At 37.5% G+C, this 17,997-nt stretch overlaps 3 protein-coding genes, 1 non-coding gene and 1 pseudogene across 4 annotated transcripts; 2 read left to right on the top strand and 3 right to left on the bottom strand.

The window, feature by feature from the left end:
• Positions 1-321: 321 nt before the first annotated feature.
• On the bottom strand, positions 322-8,691 carry LOC106431416 (xyloglucan endotransglucosylase/hydrolase protein 22). The gene is made up of 3 exons (XM_048750808.1): positions 8,362-8,691; positions 7,881-8,281; positions 322-674 (listed from the first exon to the last, which is right to left on the bottom strand). The coding sequence occupies exons 1-3, from the start codon at positions 8,620-8,622 to the stop codon at positions 485-487; spliced, it is 852 nt and encodes a 283-aa protein (XP_048606765.1). The 5' UTR covers positions 8,623-8,691; the 3' UTR covers positions 322-484.
• Positions 2,899-3,005, bottom strand: LOC125589684. The gene has a single exon (XR_007325858.1). It is a non-coding gene; the product is annotated as a small nucleolar RNA R71 (small nucleolar RNA).
• A 2,171-nt stretch (positions 8,692-10,862) lies between the features above and the next one.
• Positions 10,863-11,976, top strand: LOC106431415 (xyloglucan endotransglucosylase/hydrolase protein 22). The gene is made up of 3 exons (XM_013872211.3): positions 10,863-11,169; positions 11,262-11,455; positions 11,540-11,976. The coding sequence occupies exons 1-3, from the start codon at positions 10,906-10,908 to the stop codon at positions 11,931-11,933; spliced, it is 852 nt and encodes a 283-aa protein (XP_013727665.2). The 5' UTR covers positions 10,863-10,905; the 3' UTR covers positions 11,934-11,976.
• Positions 11,977-12,197: 221 nt separating this feature from the next.
• LOC106431414 lies at positions 12,198-13,384 on the bottom strand (annotated as a pseudogene).
• A 1,914-nt stretch (positions 13,385-15,298) lies between these two features.
• Positions 15,299-16,668, top strand: LOC106431396. Its single transcript, XM_048761335.1, has 2 exons — positions 15,299-15,334; positions 15,422-16,668. The coding sequence occupies exons 1-2, from the start codon at positions 15,299-15,301 to the stop codon at positions 16,469-16,471; spliced, it is 1,086 nt and encodes a 361-aa protein (XP_048617292.1). The 3' UTR covers positions 16,472-16,668.
• The last annotated feature ends 1,329 nt before the right edge of the window (positions 16,669-17,997 follow it).

Below are 17,997 nucleotides of genomic sequence, written 5' to 3'. Positions count from 1 at the left end.
TGTACTTCCTTTGGATTTAAATGATTGATGTGTTTAAGTTTTGTTTTTTCATTTAAATGATTGATGTGTTTAAGTTTTGTTTTTTCATTTAAAAGATTGATATTATAAAGTTTAGTTAATGCATTGAACTTTAGAAATAAAATATAAATCAAATTATAAATATATATATATATTAGTGGCTAAAATTTATTGAAAACTAATCAAAATTAATCTAAAATGTAATAGATAAAAAAATGTTTTTGACTTTTCTTAATTGTGAAATATGTAACTCATCAATCTTTTTTTTTTTTTGACAGCCAATAACTCATCAATCTTTTAAACACAATGCGGAGGGAGTATTAATTCTTATTAATTACGCTGCAAACAAATCAATAAATTCATATGATCTACAATATAAATATAAATGAAAAAAAATATACAATATAAATGAATATAATTTTATAACAATAAAGAAAACATATCATTTGGTTCCACTCTCAACTCTCTACGCAGCTAAGCACTCCTTTGGAAGACCTTGAGGAAATCTCTTCGCATCCGTACAATAATTATAGATCATGTAGTTCCTCTGCACCCATCTCATCCTTTCTTGAGCAGTTGAGTCAAGCTCCTGGGACAACCACGAGCCAGTGGTCCCTTGTTTCGAGACATCAGGACAAGACGACTTGCCATTCGACCAAATGATATCTTGCATATTTGCATTGTTTTATCCATTCATCCATGAGCATTTTCATCATATAGATTAGGATTCAGACATGTTTAGGTTGCATTTTGCATACATGAGTCTCTATTAGGTACTGGAATACCACATGAGGCTATTTGGAGCTCAAAAGAGGTGAAAAGGTGACAATTGGACGAACCGAGCATGGGAGCGACCTCCCGGAGCGACATCACGAAGTCGCTGTGTCCCACTTCTCAGAGCGACCTTCCTAAAGCGACGCCATGAAGTCGCTCGCGTTCTCATTACTCCGAACAGTCTTAGATGACCCTGGAGCGACCTCTCAGAGCGACCTACCAAGGTCGCTCCCGATCCAGAGCGACCCGTTGGAGCGACTGCACAAAGTCGCTCGCGTTTTCACGTCCGGAGACACACAACTCGCTCTCGGAGCGACCTCTCGCAGCGACCCAGCGAGGTCGCTCCCGAAGCTTGGAGCGACCTGTCCAGAGCGACAGAGAGAAGTCGCTCGCCATCTTGGTTCCCGGAGACAAGAAAGCGCTCTCGGAGCGACCTCTCGCAGCGACCCAGCGAGGTCGCTCCCGAAGCCTGGAGCGACTTGTCGGAGCGACGAGCCGAGGTCGCTCCGCGCCTATTATCTGCTCGATTTCTATTTTACTTAAGGGCCTTTTGGTCATTTCATTATGCACGTTTTGCACTTGGAAAAACCTATGTTTTAAACATCTTTTGTAGCCACCAGAGGCAGATTATCTTTTATCTTTGGATCTATTGAGAAATACACAAGAACTCTCTTGAGAAGTTCATCTCTTGGGTTTTGATTTGTTATGTTCTTGTGTTGATTTCTTATCTATTTCTTTACATGATTAATCTGAAATCCAATATGGGTTTAAGAGGAATCATGGAGATTAGTGAGTAATCACCTTTGGAATTCATGGGTTAGGGAGATTAAGGGTGATTAGGTTAGAGCTAGGATGTTTTAGTGTAGATCATTCATATTTCCTTGCTAGTAGAGTAATCATAATGCATCTTCTGAGTTGGCCACTCAGTTGTTGATCCTTAGGCATTTCTCACCCGAAAGGTGTTCGATGAAATGCCCGAGACAACTCTCCTAGGCTTTTAGTATACTTTGCCAAAGACATTTGTTGTTAAAGGTGCTAAGATAGCTAATAGACTTGTTAGTAATGATTGCTTTCATATTATTCAACCAAAGACATTTGATGTTTGAGATGTGTTAGCAAATGAGCATTCATCTAGACATAGAGCTTGCTTAGAATTGTGTCTAGGCTTAAGGTTGATAGTTTGATTGATCATTTGCCATCCTTAGTTCGATACTTGATCACCCAAGGTCTAATCCCTATGCCCATGAGTTCTCTTTTCCCTTAGTCAAGAAAGTATCATTCTGTTATTGCTTTTTAGTTTTAGTCATAGCTTAAAACCCATCTAAATCATTGGTTGCACTTAGATTAAGTGAGTACTTGCATTCTCAGTGCTTTGATATCCCTCAGAACTGGTTCGACAATCTTTTATACTACAACATTTGTCTTAGGAGCCTTGAAAACTCCTAACATCAAATTGGCGCCGTTGCCAAATTCTGAGTAGATTTGAACATTGAGATTTAGTCACTTGTTTGAGACTAAGTCATTTTTTGTTTGTTACTGATTCTCTTTCTTCACCTCCCTTTAATCTACAGGTGTATGAACTTGAGGAGCAAGGGTCCATCAAACCTAGTTCCAATAGCTGCAGACATCAGAGCTTTAGAGAGAGAGTGTGCTAGAAATAGAAGAGAAGAAGAGCAACAGGCTCACTTGCAGAGATTGAGTACTGATATGGGAGACATACCTCAAAACCAACAGCGAGCAGCTCGACCCATTGGCACTTACGACCGCCCCAACATTCATGGTCATAGATTGGGAATCCGAGCACCCGCTGTGGCAGCCAACAACTTTGAGATCAAATCAGGACTCCTCAACGTGATCGAGAACAACAAGTATCATGGCTTGGCTCTAGAGGATCCATTTGATCACTTGGACAGGTTCGACAGCTACTGTGGGTTGTCAAAAACCAATGGTGTGTCCGAAGATGCCTTAAAGCTCAAGCTATTCCCTTTCTCTTTGGGGGATAAGGCACGTCAGTGGGAGAAGTCTCTACCCAGTGACTCCATCACTACTTGGGATGACTGCAAGAAAGCATTCTTGGAGAAGTTCTTCTCTACTTCAAGAACTGCTAAGCTGAGAAACGAGATTTCCAGCTTTCAACAGAAGAACTTGGAAGGCTTCAGTGAAGCCTGGGAGAGATTCAAGGGCTACCAAGCTCAATGCCCACACCATGGCTTTTCTAAGGAGAGCTTACTGAGCACATTCTACCGTGGTGCTCTTCCTAAGTACAGAGCCAGACTGGATACAGCTAGCAATGGGTTCTTCTTGGGGAGAACTGAGGAGGATGCAGAAGAGCTGGTTGACAACATGGTAAAGAGTGATGCAGTCTACAGTGGAGACCACGACAGAGGCAGTAGAACAGATGATAAGCAAACGAGGAAAGAGATCAAAGCTTTGGAAGACAAGATCGACCTACTCATTGCTGAAAAAGCAACCCAAGAGCAGCTGAAGTTTGTTGGTAACTCCAAGCAGGAAGATCCACTTGCTGTCAATGAGGTTGAGGGTTTGGAAGGTCAAGAGGAGTTGTGTTTCATCAACAACAATGGTAGCTGGTACAAAAAGGAGCCCAACTTTCAGTACAACAACTACCAACAGAAATCCTATCCAAACAACCAACAGAGTGGCTATCCGCCAAGAAACAACCAGCAAGGCAGCTATCAGCCTCAGCAAAACCCCTCGTCTGGTTCCTCTGCTCCTCAAGAGAGCAGCACTGATACCTTACTGAAGCAAATCTTGGAGTCTCAGACTAGAAGTGAGAAGCAAGTTGGTTATGAGTTGAAGAACCTTCATTCCAAGATTGATGGGAGCTACAATGAGCTCAACAACAAATTCTCACACCTTGCTTCTACAGTCAGGAATTTAGAGAATCAGTTTGCTTCCATGAACACTCACCATAATCGCCAGCAAGGATCTCTACCTGGAAAGTCTGACCAAAACCCCAAGGAGGCCAAAGCTATCACCCTTAGGAGTGGTAAGCAGTTACCTCCTAAAACCCTCACCAAGGATGCTGAGAAACTAGGTGAGGGGGTTGCCATCAACATAGATGATGAAGTGGTGATTGTTGATGAGAAGATCAATGACGAGATCTTGGAAAAGATAGTGGAAGCCAAAGGTAAAGGAAATGTTGGAGAGAAGAAGAAGACAATAAATGATGGTGAAGTTGTTACTCCAGCAAGTGAAAGTTCTTTTGTTCCTCCTCCCTATGAACCCAAACTTCCATTCCCTGGTAGATTCAAGAAGCAGCTGCTAGAGAAGTACAAGGCTCTGTTTGAGAAGCAAATGAGTGAAGCTCAGGTTGCAATGCCCATCATCGATGCTTTCATGTTGATTCCTCAATACAACAATTTCCTGAAAGATGTTGTAGCTGCAAAGAAGAAGGAGATGGAAGGCATGATGATTCTTACCCATGAGTGCAATGCCATCATCCAGAGGCTTGATGTTCCAGAGAAATTAGAGGATCCAGGAAGCTTCACACTACCTTGTGCTCTTGGACCTATGGTATTTGAGAAAAGTCTCTGCGATTTGGGAGCTAGTGTCAGCTTGATGCCTTTGTCTGTTGCAAAGAAGCTTGGATTCACTCAGTACAAGAAGTGTAGACTCTCTCTGGTGTTAGCTGATCGTTCAGTGAAGTACCCTGTGGGCATCTTAGAGGACCTCCCTGTGAAGATTGGAAGGTATGAGATACCTACAGATTTTGTGGTGCTTGAGATGGGTGAGGAGGCTCAAGATCCATTGATTCTAGGAAGGCCATTCTTAGCTACAGCAGGAGCTATTGTTAATGTGAAGGAGGGCACGATTGATCTCCATTTGGGTAAAGAGAACATCCTCCACTTTGACATCAAGGGGAAAATGAGGAAACCAACTGTGTTCGGGCAAGCCTTCTACATTGAAGAGATGGGCACTCCTGCTGATGAGCACCTTGAAGAGTTACCACCTGAGGACGACGAGGAGGGAGCATCTCCCTCTACTCATTCCCTATAGAAGGTAACCCACCACACTCCCTTGTATATACCATTTCATTTTTGCATATTAGTCTTCTTTTCGGTATCTCTCTCTACTTGACGACACAGAGACTGTGTAACTCAAGTTTGGGGGAGGTACCAAGTATTTGATCATGTTTGCTTTGATGTTGTTTCATTGAGTCATGCATGGCATACCTATTTCAATAGATAAAAAAAAAAAAAAAAATCAATCATTTAGTTTGCATCATTTGCATTTTTAGGAGAGTCTAGAGCATATAGGTTGCATTCACTTGCATTGGGAGCAATGATTTTGAATGCCTTGTAAAGAACACTACGTTGCACTTGACTAGCTTTTGCACCTCTCAAAAAGACTTGTATGTTTCGAGCCTTGAAAACTCTTCCTGAAACTTGTTGATTGCTGAAACTCAGTCTTTGAAGCCAACTACAACCTTATTTGAACTGAACGAACTTAATGCTTCTTGCTCATGGTCCCTTGTGTACTGAGTCATGGCTATACACACTTGAGTTGTCACATCTTTTATACCAATCTTTTTTGACAAACTCTAGTGGTAGACCACTCCCAAAACCTTTTCCTCCTTTTAAGCTTTCATTGTTTGATGAGTGAGGCCTTTTTCGGAAAGTCTTACATGTGCATAATGTTGAGAGTATCGGGAACGACAATGCTTGATCTTCATTCTTGCTAGATTGGACACTCTATTGTCTAGCTATAGGTGGGGGTGAGTGTTGTGATTATGATTTGGGAGAAATGAAAAAGGAAAAGAATAGACTCTTTGTGCTTAAGTGAATTGTTTTATTGGGACCAGTATAGAAGCCTCTAGCTCAAGTTTTGAAAAGTCTTAGTCCCCAGCCTAAAAAAAAAAAAAGGAAAATGAAAAACGAAAAAAAAGAAAAAAAAAAAAAAAAAAAGAAAAAAAAGAAAAAGGGGGGCTAGCAAAGTTGTTAGGAGCTAAGAAATGTTTTGAGGTTGTGAAAAATCCCTTGTAGATTTCAAAGAGAAGGAGTTAAAGTTCTTAGGATCTTTTGGTGAGAGATGTGAGTTGGGTTTGACATTTGGGAATGATTGTGTAATTGTATGTTTGGGAAAAGGGTAGAACAATGGAGATTGAGCATTGTATGCATGAGTTGGTCCCTTTCTTAGATATATTATGTGCAATGTCAAGGCTACTTGTTTTGAGAGTAAACCACCTTAAAGATCATATGTTTTGAACCTCTTGAATCACTTGAATAAAAGCCTTCCCTTACCCAACCAAATGACTTGGACCAACTGACCATTTGCAAGAATTCACCTGATGTTTTGTGCTTAATGAATGTGAGAGTTGGTTGATTTGAATGTGTGGATGCTTGATGATGAGTGTAAGAACAAAAAGAGTTAAGATAGGCCTAGAGAAGCTAGAGTGTAATAAGAGAGTGTGCTAGTTGTGTTTCTTTTGGCTATGTGCTCCCTCCTTCAACCTCTCTCCCTATGAGTTCTAGAAAGTTCACTTGTGGACAAGTAAAAGAACAAGTTTGGGGGAGTTGATATCTTGCATATTTGCATTGTTTTATCCATTCATCCATGAGCATTTTCATCATATAGATTAGGATTCAGACATGTTTAGGTTGCATTTTGCATACATGAGTCTCTATTAGGTACTGGAATACCACATGAGGCTATTTGGAGCTCAAAAGAGGTGAAAAGGTGACAATTGGACGAACCGAGCATGGGAGCGACATCACGAAGTCGCTGTGTCCCACTTCTCAGAGCGACCTTCCTAAAGCGACGCCATGAAGTCGCTCGCGTTCTCATTACTCCGAACAGTCTTAGATGACCCTGGAGCGACCTCTCAGAGCGACCTACCAAGGTCGCTCCCGATCCAGAGCGACCCGTTGGAGCGACTGCACAAAGTCGCTCGCGTTTTCACGTCCGGAGACACACAACTCGCTCTCGGAGCGACCTCTCGCAGCGACCCAGCGAGGTCGCTCCCGAAGCTTGGAGCGACCTGTCCAGAGCGACAGAGAGAAGTCGCTCGCCATCTTGGTTCCCGGAGACAAGAAAGCGCTCTCGGAGCGACCTCTCGCAGCGACCCAGCGAGGTCGCTCCCGAAGCCTGGAGCGACTTGTCGGAGCGACGAGCCGAGGTCGCTCCGCGCCTATTATCTGCTCGATTTCTATTTTACTTAAGGGCCTTTTGGTCATTTCATTATGCACGTTTTGCACTTGGAAAAACCTATGTTTTAAACATCTTTTGTAGCCACCAGAGGCAGATTATCTTTTATCTTTGGATCTATTGAGAAATACACAAGAACTCTCTTGAGAAGTTCATCTCTTGGGTTTTGATTTGTTATGTTCTTGTGTTGATTTCTTATCTATTTCTTTACATGATTAATCTGAAATCCAATATGGGTTTAAGAGGAATCATGGAGATTAGTGAGTAATCACCTTTGGAATTCATGGGTTAGGGAGATTAAGGGTGATTAGGTTAGAGCTAGGATGTTTTAGTGTAGATCATTCATATTTCCTTGCTAGTAGAGTAATCATAATGCATCTTCTGAGTTGGCCACTCAGTTGTTGATCCTTAGGCATTTCTCACCCGAAAGGTGTTCGATGAAATGCCCGAGACAACTCTCCTAGGCTTTTAGTATACTTTGCCAAAGACATTTGTTGTTAAAGGTGCTAAGATAGCTAATAGACTTGTTAGTAATGATTGCTTTCATATTATTCAACCAAAGACATTTGATGTTTGAGATGTGTTAGCAAATGAGCATTCATCTAGACATAGAGCTTGCTTAGAATTGTGTCTAGGCTTAAGGTTGATAGTTTGATTGATCATTTGCCATCCTTAGTTCGATACTTGATCACCCAAGGTCTAATCCCTATGCCCATGAGTTCTCTTTTCCCTTAGTCAAGAAAGTATCATTCTGTTATTGCTTTTTAATTTTAGTCATAACTTAAAACCCATCTAAATCATTGGTTGCACTTAGATTAAGTGAGTACTTGCATTCTCAGTGCTTTGATATCCCTCAGAACTGGTTCGACAATCTTTTATACTACAACATTTGTCTTAGGAGCCTTGAAAACTCCTAACATCACCAAACACAAGCTTCTTGGTTGAAGCCACGGTACGAGGCAGTGAAAGGAGCTTTAGACCAATCGGTTTTGACCAAACCACCTCTCGTGGCCCAATCATCAGCGTTCCAAAGACTAGAGTACATTCTCATTGGTCGGTTCTTGGGGAAGAGAGTGCCAATAGATTCCATGTTCTTGAATTCTCTAATGGGAGTTCCATCGACGGTGAAAATGATTCGTTGTGGGTTCCATAGAATGGTGTAAGTGTGGAAATCAGCTGTTGGGTCGAACCAGAGTTTGAACTGCTGTTCTTTGTCGCCTTTGCCTTGTGTGTAGACATTCGTGTGAAGTGTGTAAGGATCTCCACTTAGATTCCCAAGAAACTCGAAATCAATCTCGTCCCATGTTGTTCCAGGTGATTTCAACTGCAATAAAAACTAATATTAGAAACAAGAACTTTAAAATGGAACAAAATAACGTGAAGATTGTTTGTTATGTAACTTACGTAGAGTGTTGTGACAGTTCCTGCTGAGTTTCCAGGGACGAGTTTCATTTGCATGTCGATTTTACCAAACAAGTACTCGTTTTTGGATTGGAAGCCAGAGCCAGAGGATTTGTCTAGAGATAAAGTGAGAAGCTCTCCATTGTTTGTGATCTGTCCACGTCCATCTCCCCATGTTATCTCTACGTCTCTTTGGAAGTTAGCTGAAACAGAGGAGATGACGATAAGAGAGAGAAACAGAGGAAATAAATAACTGTTTGCCATTTTGAGAGATTTATTGGTTTCTATTTTCTTCTTGTGGGCTTTTGCTTTGTGATTTGTTAGGGTTTATGAGTGAATGTATATATAGCAGTAGCAAAGGTTTAAAAGGCGGTTCCAAAGAAGGTTCGTATGGCGAAAGACGAAGCCGTGTTTGATGCAACAGCTGGTGATTGGGGTGGGGGCACCTTGTAGTAAAAGCTGTCTTCAATTGGCTTTGGAGTTCACGCGTTTTGTTTTAGATATGTTTTTTAATGTACTTTTTATAAAACTGAATATAATTACTTTTTCAAATTAAATTGGATTTTGGGAGTTTTGCTTTCAAAAAGTTGGAGTTGGTACTTTTACCACCGGCTTGAACCGACCTTGGAAGAGAAGGAGTTTTGATTCCTCCAATAGAACCAAGGGATTCTGTTAGATTCTGCTTGAACAAAAGAATTGTTGAATTGTTTCTATAAATGTTAATTAGTATCTTTAATAAATTTACATTACTATACTTCATTTGTTTCTTAATATAATTCATTTTAGAATTGTGCATATAGATTAAAAAATTATTAATTTTTTATATTTTCTAAACATAAACATAATTAATTATTTATCTAACCACAAATCAACTAATAATAAAATATAAAATATATTTTCATTGGTCATATAACATTAAATATTAATAAATTTTACATCGAAACCGAAAACGTTATATAATTTAGAACATAGAAATTTTTCTAAAACAATTTATATATATAAAAAAAGGAGGAAATGTATAATAAGACAAGTTCATGGGTTTTATTTTTTTTATTAGTGATTCTAGATATCTATTGATTTAACGGGTTTACAGATTATATTTTATTAGTTAGACAACTATAGTTCATGATATCGTCTCTTTATGGTAGAAATTAATTAGACTTCGTTATTATACAATTTCAGTTCATATTTTAGCATCTAAATTTTCAGTTGATTTTTTAGTGATTTTTCAATATTATACTTCAAGTTAATTTCCTTGCTTTTGAGTTTTATTATGTATGTGATATTTTGTAAGTAAATTGTAGATAAAATTGAATTATTTAATGTAGGTACGTGTTTTTGGCATAACACACTTTAGAGTGGTTAAGAAAATAGGATAAGCGACGCGTTGTATATTTGTTTTAAATATTTTCATTACTAAATTCAAAATTTAACGTGGACGAAGAAGAGAAATGCCACGTTAAAAGGGATAAGGTAGTAGTTGGGTAAAATCAAGTAATGATTTTGACTGACTTTGAGATAGGAGTGGTGGAGACAGCTAAGACATTCAACTTGATGACGGTCGTGGTCAGGAAGTTTCTTAGCCCAAGTGGCTAGATAGCATGTCTAACTCTTGCGTTAAGTCCAAAAATTCTACAAATCCCTGTGTAGATATGTACTAAAAAAAGTTACTTTAGATTTGACATGTAAGGGAATTTCTATATACGATCTAAATTATAGTTGTTTACTTGGGTTTAGAATATTTTTATATTCTGTACAAAAAACTGGAATTTCTATCAGTGGCGGAGCCACATGGAAAAGGAAAGGAGCATCTGCCCCTAAGTAAAACATCGACTATTTTTCAATATGTCCCCATGTTTTGAACAAATTTATCTTTAATTCTATGAACAATTTTAGTTATGCTCCCTATAATTTATTTTTCTAGCTCCACCTCTGATTTCTATGTATAAATTCTATGATAAGATTTAAATTACTTGTAATATCATATTTATATAAAGAGTGTGCTTGAAAGCGAACTTGGCAAAGTTGATTTATAACTTACAGCTGTCAGAATTTATTTTACAAAAAAAATTTCATATTTATATAGATTGCTAAAGCTTTTTTTTTTGCCTAAAGATAATTTCAAAGTTTCTAGGTGAGAAGATAAACATAAGATACAACGGACTGAAAAAAAATATTAATACTCTTATATATTCACGTATGAATTGGTCACAGTCTTTGATTGGTTTTCAAGTAAAGACAACTTAAACCCCAAACGTTATAAACGATGGATAAAGGAGAATCGTTGGACTTCTTGATGAAACTTAAACACTCATACTTAACTTTCTACATGTGTCAAACACAAGCTTTCTTCACTTCCCATCTGCTCCTCTATTTTCTCACAAACCAAAACTTGGCGATCTCTAAACACAAATTCTTCTCCTTCTATTCCTCTTTCTCATCCACATGTCAGTCACTGTCTATCATTTCTACACCTTCACTCAGTTATATCATTTTCTTACATAAAAACTAAACCCCTACTCACCATTTGAGTTCCCAAAACAAGTCATGGGTTGCTCACCAATCTTGATCAGTTTGTTTATTCTGTCATGTTCTGCCTTAATCTTGGCGGGTGATTTCAGAAAAGATATTGACATTGTACGGGGAAGCGACAAAGCAAAGATACTCGAAAACGGCCAAGCCATTACATTGTCTCTTGACAAAGCTTCAGGCTCTGGTTTTGAATCCAAGGCTCAGTTCTTGTTTGGTAAGGTCTCTATGGAGCTCAAGCTTGTCCCGGGAAACTCAGCTGGTACTGTCACATCTTACTATGTAAGAAAACATAAAACTCATCTTTTTTAATTTAATATATTTTTGTATTATAACCTATTGTTTACTCATGTGCTTGTGTGTATGTTATGTAGCTTGCGTCTAAAGGAACGATGTGGGATGAGATAGACTTCGAATTTTTGGGGAATCTAAGTGGTGATCCTTATACAGTCCACACAAATGTCATCACACAAGGAAAAGGTGATAGAGAACAACAGTTTCGTCTCTGGTTCGATCCCACCGTTGATTTTCACACTTACTCCATCCTCTGGAACCCTAAGACCATAGTGTAAATATCTAATCGCTATTCATCTCTTAAACATACAAAACAAACGAAATCTGTAGCAATATTTAAGAGTTGAAACTTTGACAGATTCTATGTGGATGGTACACCGATAAGAGAATTCAAGAAAATGAACACGAAGAACGTAGCTTATCCTGAGAAACAAGCAATGAGAGTCCATTCCAGCTTATGGAACGGAGATGACTGGGCCACGAGAGGAGGGCTCGTGAAGACTGACTGGTCCAAAGCGCCTTTCACGGCTTATTACAGGAACTTTGAGGTTCAAGACTGTGATTGGTCGGCCCCTGGCTCTAATGTATCGTGCGGTGGTGGTGGTCCAAACTCATGGCTCAATGAAGGGATCGATGAAAATAGCAGGAAGAGGCTCAAGTGGGTCCAAAGCAACTTCATCATCTATAACTATTGCAATGACGCTAAAAGATTTCGTCTAGGGTTGCCTACCGAATGTGTTGTTATGAATTAAAAGTACAAAAAATATAACAAATATGAAAAAGTATCATTATAAAGAAGGTTCGCATATAAATGTTAAGCAATGGGATTAGTGGGATGAAGCCAGTAAGGGTAACGGACCAGCAAGGGTTTACCACTTAGGGGATCAAAGGAACGGACCGTACCAGAAGCTAGATTGTAATATCCAAGTCCAGAGCCAATGTAATAGATGGAGTTAGGTTTGGGTCCTGAATACATGCTAGCCGAGAGACAGAAGGCTTCACTCTGGCCAAGGAAGATTCATAGATCTCCAATATCATCAGTGTAACAAAACTCTTTTCTCTTCTCATCTTGCATAAACACCGTGAACCGCTTAGTAATGCTGTGCATCATTATCCATTCACCATCCTCTGCGAATGCAAAGTGTGTACCTACGTAGAAACAAACAGCTCAATCTATACTCTACCTGGATCGATTAAAACTGTAGAGCCAATCCTATGAATAAACAAGTGAAACATTGGCGGAAGTCAACTTTTTAGAGATAATTTTCATAAATATAGCTCTCCAAAATTGTTTTAAAAATATTAAAACTTTACTAAATAGCTTATAACATCAAAATCTAAGGACCTGCTCTGAATTTAAAAGTAGCTAAATTGTTCAAGAGATTTGAAACACTTACCACTTGATGAAGAAGAGTTCACCAGAGGGAGATTCCACTAAGTGGTTGCTCATGAAACATTTGTCCAACATCTCCCACCACGCCTCTTAAATCTTAGGCTGGTTACGTAGGCGTAGGTCTTGAAACTTGAGCTTCTTATTGCTGATATCCAAAGAACCCATGAATAGACCCTTGAAACTGGTGAAATAGAAGGTTTTGTTTCTCCTGGAATACAGGAGAAATTCAGAGGCTGGTAAAAGAGAGTAAGGGGTGTCAATGTGAGTCCACTTAGAGTCCTCACAAGGCCTGCATACACTGAGCTAATATTCACTGAACTTTGCAGCTACATAAAAGTCTTCCTCTTGGAGAGGATCAGAAGAAGAGAGAGACACTTCCGTAACATGTGTTGAGGGTTTAAAAACCTATTGAAGGCAATGATATGACTTTTGGAGATGAAACCCATGGCTTGTACATATCCGTGAGGTGCACGGTAAAGCCACCCAACTCTGTGATGCTCCTAGAAGAGGTTGTCCATTAAGCTCCTGAGGAACCGTCTTCTCACTGATGTACACTTTCTCTTCCTTTGTCGGGTCAAAGAACATGTGCTTCCCGACTTGTCCTTCCGGAGAGTCTCGCAACTTCTTACCGCCGAGAAGCAAGTACGGGGACTCAGGCAATGATGAGAAGAAACGAGCGTTGTCCCTGCGCGCCTATGGACATAAGCCAAAGTAGGAGATTTCGAAACGCGTAAGAGTAGGACGAATCAAAGAACTGTAATTTGGGTTTCTTACATGGAGCTTCAAGATTCGGTTCAAAACCAGAGCCATTGTCTTTCAGATACCAAAAATAACCCTAGTTGCTCTTCTTTCTCATATAAAGACAGTTTGGTTTTTGGGAAGTTTCCATAAACGGCTTGTGGATATGTGAAATCCAAGTGGCCGAGTACATTTTTGACTTTCACTGTTTTGACCCCTTTCAATACTAATATTTATTGATTTTGGTAACGGTGTTTAATTAGATAATAAATATAAAACTGGGCATGGAAGATGGAAACTAGAATAGCAAGTCTTTTTTAAGTTCATAACCATGCTACTTGAATCCTTATTAATTTGAAAGATATAGGAGATAATGTACATCTCTAATATGAGAGAGGGGTTCCATATTCAGCAAATTTTCAAAGCTCTTCTATAAAGAAGAAATATTAAATACTCTTTAGACCAAAAAAAATAATTAAATACTCATAGTCTCATACAATAGTTTCGTATGAGACTTGCATTATTTCACTTTTATTTGTTTGAAAGAGCTGATACACAGGTTGATGATAAAAAGAATTGAAAACACATTTTTTTGTCAAAGTCAAATTGAAAACACATATTCAAATTACCGAAATTTATATTTTTTTGGCAACATTCTTTTTTTTAGTATTTTGATGATACTGAAAAAACATTTCATGACCAAGTTTCTTGAATCCTGATTAATTTGAAAGATATAAGAGTGTGAGACAGAGTGATGTAGCAGAAGCTACAAATATTCTTAATTAGTTCAAAGAAATACCTACGAATCTATGTTTTCTGAATTCGTTGAGATTCACAAATCTATAGTAAAAAAAATTGAACATATTTTTTTCAGTGGTTTATAAAAATTTCATGTAAGAAAATTCTTTTACTAATAAATATCATAAATCGTTTACAACTTTAGACATTAAAATATCTAAAAAATTTAAAATCTTTAAAATAATTTCAACTAATTAAGATAGATACTTAAATAAATAATAAACTTGATAATATCTCTCCGTATCATAGGGGTTTCCAAAGAACACTAAATAAAAATATTAGATATCCTTACAATAGTTTCTTATTTGACTTGCATTATTTCACTTTTATTTGTTTGAAATAACTAATATAGTTTAGTGATAGATAAAAAAATGAATTGAAAACACATTCTGTTTTTTTTTGTCATAGTCAAAGGCAAATTGAAAATATATATTCAAATTACAGAATTCTACTGTTTTCTTTTGGTAATTTCTTTTCTTTTTAGTATTTTGACGACACATTTTCATATTCTGTAAAACATTTTTTACAGTATTTTGATAATACATTTTCAAAATTTATAAACATTTGCATGTACAGTTGTCTCGACAGACCGAAGCTGTAATCAATCAAACACTCCATCCGTGTCTATTTTTCTTTCTACAGTACTTGGTTTAATTCTTTTAGGAGTGCGGCATGTGAATAACTTTTTGGGTTCAACTTTGCCTTGGGTAAGCTAACCTGTAGTAAACACAAATTTCCGTTTGGGCTTTCGTATGGGCAATTTCCCATATATAAGGAAATATAATTAAAAAATTATTTTGATAATACAAGTTAACTTACATCTCGTTAAATATATATTTTGATAGTATTATTCTTTTTCTTCTCAACATTGTCAAAGACCCAATCAAATACTGATACCCTCATCTTGAATTCTTGATCTTACAAAACAGAAGTAATAAATTAGAAGAAAACTCATTATCACTACTTGTACGCAGGGATGTGAAAGCGGGTTGGCCCACCCGTTTTGACTTGGACATTAATACATATAGTGAAATAAAGGAAACTTAGTTTCAGAAGTTTCCATATTCGGCAATTTCGTATCTCTAAGCAAATGAAAAGTTTCCAAAGCCCCTATATAAAAAGAGAAGAGGAAGGGGAGGAGGTAAGGCATAAGCAATTAGGGTTCTTTGGAAAAGTGAAAGAAGAAAAATGTCTCTGTTTCTCAGCCGAATCTCGAAGCTCTCTGTAAGGACACAGTCATATCTTCTTCACATGTTATCATAGTTTCTTGATTGGTTCTGAGTTTCTTTTCGGAACTTGTTTGTTTGACAGGCTTACAAGGTGAAGAATGCTCGCTTCTTCTCATCGCTTCCTGAGTCGTCTCCGTATCTGCTGCTGAGCAGTGAGAAGTTGGGAGAGACTTGTGAGGGTAACGAAACCGTACGTCAAAAGTTGTTCGATCCGAGGAAGGAGGAAACAGTGAGTGGTAGTGAGAAAACCCTTCCCAAGGAGCTCGAAGGGGACATTCTCGTGGGAGCATCTAAAGGATGGGTTCTTTCTATGGACAAGAAGGATTCTTCCCTACATCTCACGGATCTGTGCAAGCCATGGGTCTCTTCTTCGCCAAGAGTCATGTCCTTGCCAAGTCTAGGGTTCGATCCTTGTGTCACCGTGAAACAAGTGTCTCTCTCCTCTTCTTCCCCTGACGAGTGCACTGTAGCTGCAAACTTCAGTGAGTCTCAGCTAAGTGTGTGCAGGACTAATTGCGACTCTAGTTGGACTCATTTCAAAACCCCTTTCCCACTCTTGCAAGCCTCTGATCTCATGTACTCCAAAAGAGACAATGCCTTCTACTTTGCGAGTAACAAGGGTCTCTACATGGGTTCGCTGCATCTCAGCAGCAACAAGCTCAAGTATCAAGAACTGCGCTTCAGTAGCCTGCCTAAGTTCCCAGAGGCTGAGTGGGAGATGTTGGATACATGTTTCATGAGCAAACACTTTGTGGAGTCACCCTCTGGTGAACTTTTCTTTGTCAAGTGGTACCGCCAGTTTTTGCACAAGGAGAATAATAATAATGGGAGGAGGGAAGTGGAAGATATTCATAGCAAAACCAGGCGGTTCATGGTTTTTAGACAAGATGACAATACCAAAGCCCTTTCTTACACTCAAGACATTGGGGATCTCTGCATCTTCCTTGGCAAGAGTGAAGCTTTCTGTCTCTCCGCCAGCTTGTACCCGGGGCTCAAACCTAACTCCATCTACTACATTGGCTCTGGACTTGGTTCATACCATCTCCCTTCTGGTACTGTCCGTCCCTACAATCCCCTTGGTTCACCTAAAACACTCCACGCGCCTTTCTGGCTTGATCCTATCTCTAGCTAGAGCCACTTGGGGTTTGGGCCTATTTCAGTAAATAATAATAATAAGTGGTGATCAGTCTTGCCACTGCTTTGTTAGGATTTGTGTGTTCTACTACTTAGATTTGCCTCTGGTTTTCGTTTTCCATCATTAGTGGGTCACCACCACTCCACTCGCTTTGATGTGTTAATCTATGAATTTTAATATATACTAGATTTTGATCCGCACGAATAACTTTTTTTAAAAGATAATTAAGATCGATCATGATATTTTAACTATGTTTACATGTTAGTATATTGCTTTTAGATATTTAGACAAACAAAATGATATGCATTGTTTCATTAGTTGGATCGGTTTGTTAGAATGGTTCAGCCGTGACTCTTTTGTTTCGTCAGGTACATGTTGTTCCTAAAACACCTTTGTGTTGACCAAATAAAATTGGCAAAAAAAAATAAAATTGTTAGAACTGAAGAACCGATTTTTATGAAAAACTCGGTTAAAAATTCAATTATATTTCAATGATTTTTCTTTTAAAAGGTAGTACATCAGATATAGTTTTTTCTCTTTCAATTTGAATTGATTTAGTTAGATATGCTATTAGAATAGATATAATGATAGATAAGTTTCTCTTTCAGTGTACATTGATTTAGTTAGATAAGTTATTAGAGTGGATATAATGATAGGTAATACGAAGAAAAAAAGTTTTGTATACATAATTCTAAAAATGTTAAAATATTTTTTTTGCATGAAGATGTAAAATGAAAATAAAATAGTAACGTTGATAGGTGGATTGTGGTTACAGAAAGGAAAAAAAATTATCCACTGTTATTTAATTTTCAAATATTCTAATACTATAAATCTACTAATAATAACAATTCTAATTAATTCCAAAGGTTGTGAATCCACTTATGTTGAAAGGTTATGTCTTTTGAAAAAATGTTTAAAGGTTGTGTCTTTTACATAAATGTTGGAAGGTTGTGTCTTTTACAAAAATTGATTAAAAGGTTGTGTATTTTGTAAAAAAAATATTTTAAAAGTTGTATCTTTTAGAAAAATGTTGGAAAGTTGTGTCTTTTCTAAAAATTATCCAAAGATTGTGACTATTCATATATATGTATCTTTTAAAAAGTAAAACATTGTGACTATTCTTATAAGTATTTTGTTTTTAATTTTGTTTATCACTGTTTATTCATAACCGTTTAAGACTTTTTTTCGTTTATAACTGTTTTCATTTTTTAATTGTATTTTTAATTTATATATTTTCAATTCTGTTTATTATACTTTGTGTTTGTGTGTTTCATAACTCTATAATATACTTTTTCATATATCTTATGTCTTTCAAATATATATATATATATATATATTTTATCATTTCGTTTATAATTGATGTTTTTAAATATTGTATTTTTTTTTTTCATATGTATATATATATACATATATAATGTTTTATTGGAGATTTAAGTAAATCGTTGTAAATATTTAAATGAGTCATTGCAATCCTTTGGATGAATATTTACAGTTGCTTAAATAAACTATTACGACCTTTCATA

Source organism: Brassica napus, chromosome A2, assembly GCF_020379485.1.
Source record: "Brassica napus cultivar Da-Ae chromosome A2, Da-Ae, whole genome shotgun sequence".
In the NCBI taxonomy this organism is placed as follows: Eukaryota; Viridiplantae; Streptophyta; class Magnoliopsida; order Brassicales; family Brassicaceae; genus Brassica; species Brassica napus.
The sequence above is the reverse complement of the archived record's forward strand: the minus strand, read 5'-3'. Positions and strand labels throughout refer to the sequence as shown.

Coding starts and splice junctions, on each gene's coding strand:
- LOC106431416 (XM_048750808.1), bottom strand. CDS start 8,622: ATGGCAAACAGTTATTTATTTCCTCTGTTTCTCTCTCTTATCGTCATC. Junction 8,282..8,361: donor GAACTGTCACAACACTCTAC/GTAAGTTACATA, acceptor TTTTTATTGCAG/TTGAAATCACCTGGAACAAC. Junction 675..7,880: donor AACCAAGAAGCTTGTGTTTG/GTGATGTTAGGA, acceptor AGATATCATTTG/GTCGAATGGCAAGTCGTCTT.
- LOC106431396 (XM_048761335.1), top strand. CDS start 15,299: ATGTCTCTGTTTCTCAGCCGAATCTCGAAGCTCTCT. Junction 15,335..15,421: donor GCCGAATCTCGAAGCTCTCT/GTAAGGACACAG, acceptor TTTGTTTGACAG/GCTTACAAGGTGAAGAATGC.
- LOC106431415 (XM_013872211.3), top strand. CDS start 10,906: ATGGGTTGCTCACCAATCTTGATCAGTTTGTTTATTCTGTCATGTTCT. Junction 11,170..11,261: donor GTACTGTCACATCTTACTAT/GTAAGAAAACAT, acceptor TATGTTATGTAG/CTTGCGTCTAAAGGAACGAT. Junction 11,456..11,539: donor TGGAACCCTAAGACCATAGT/GTAAATATCTAA, acceptor AAACTTTGACAG/ATTCTATGTGGATGGTACAC.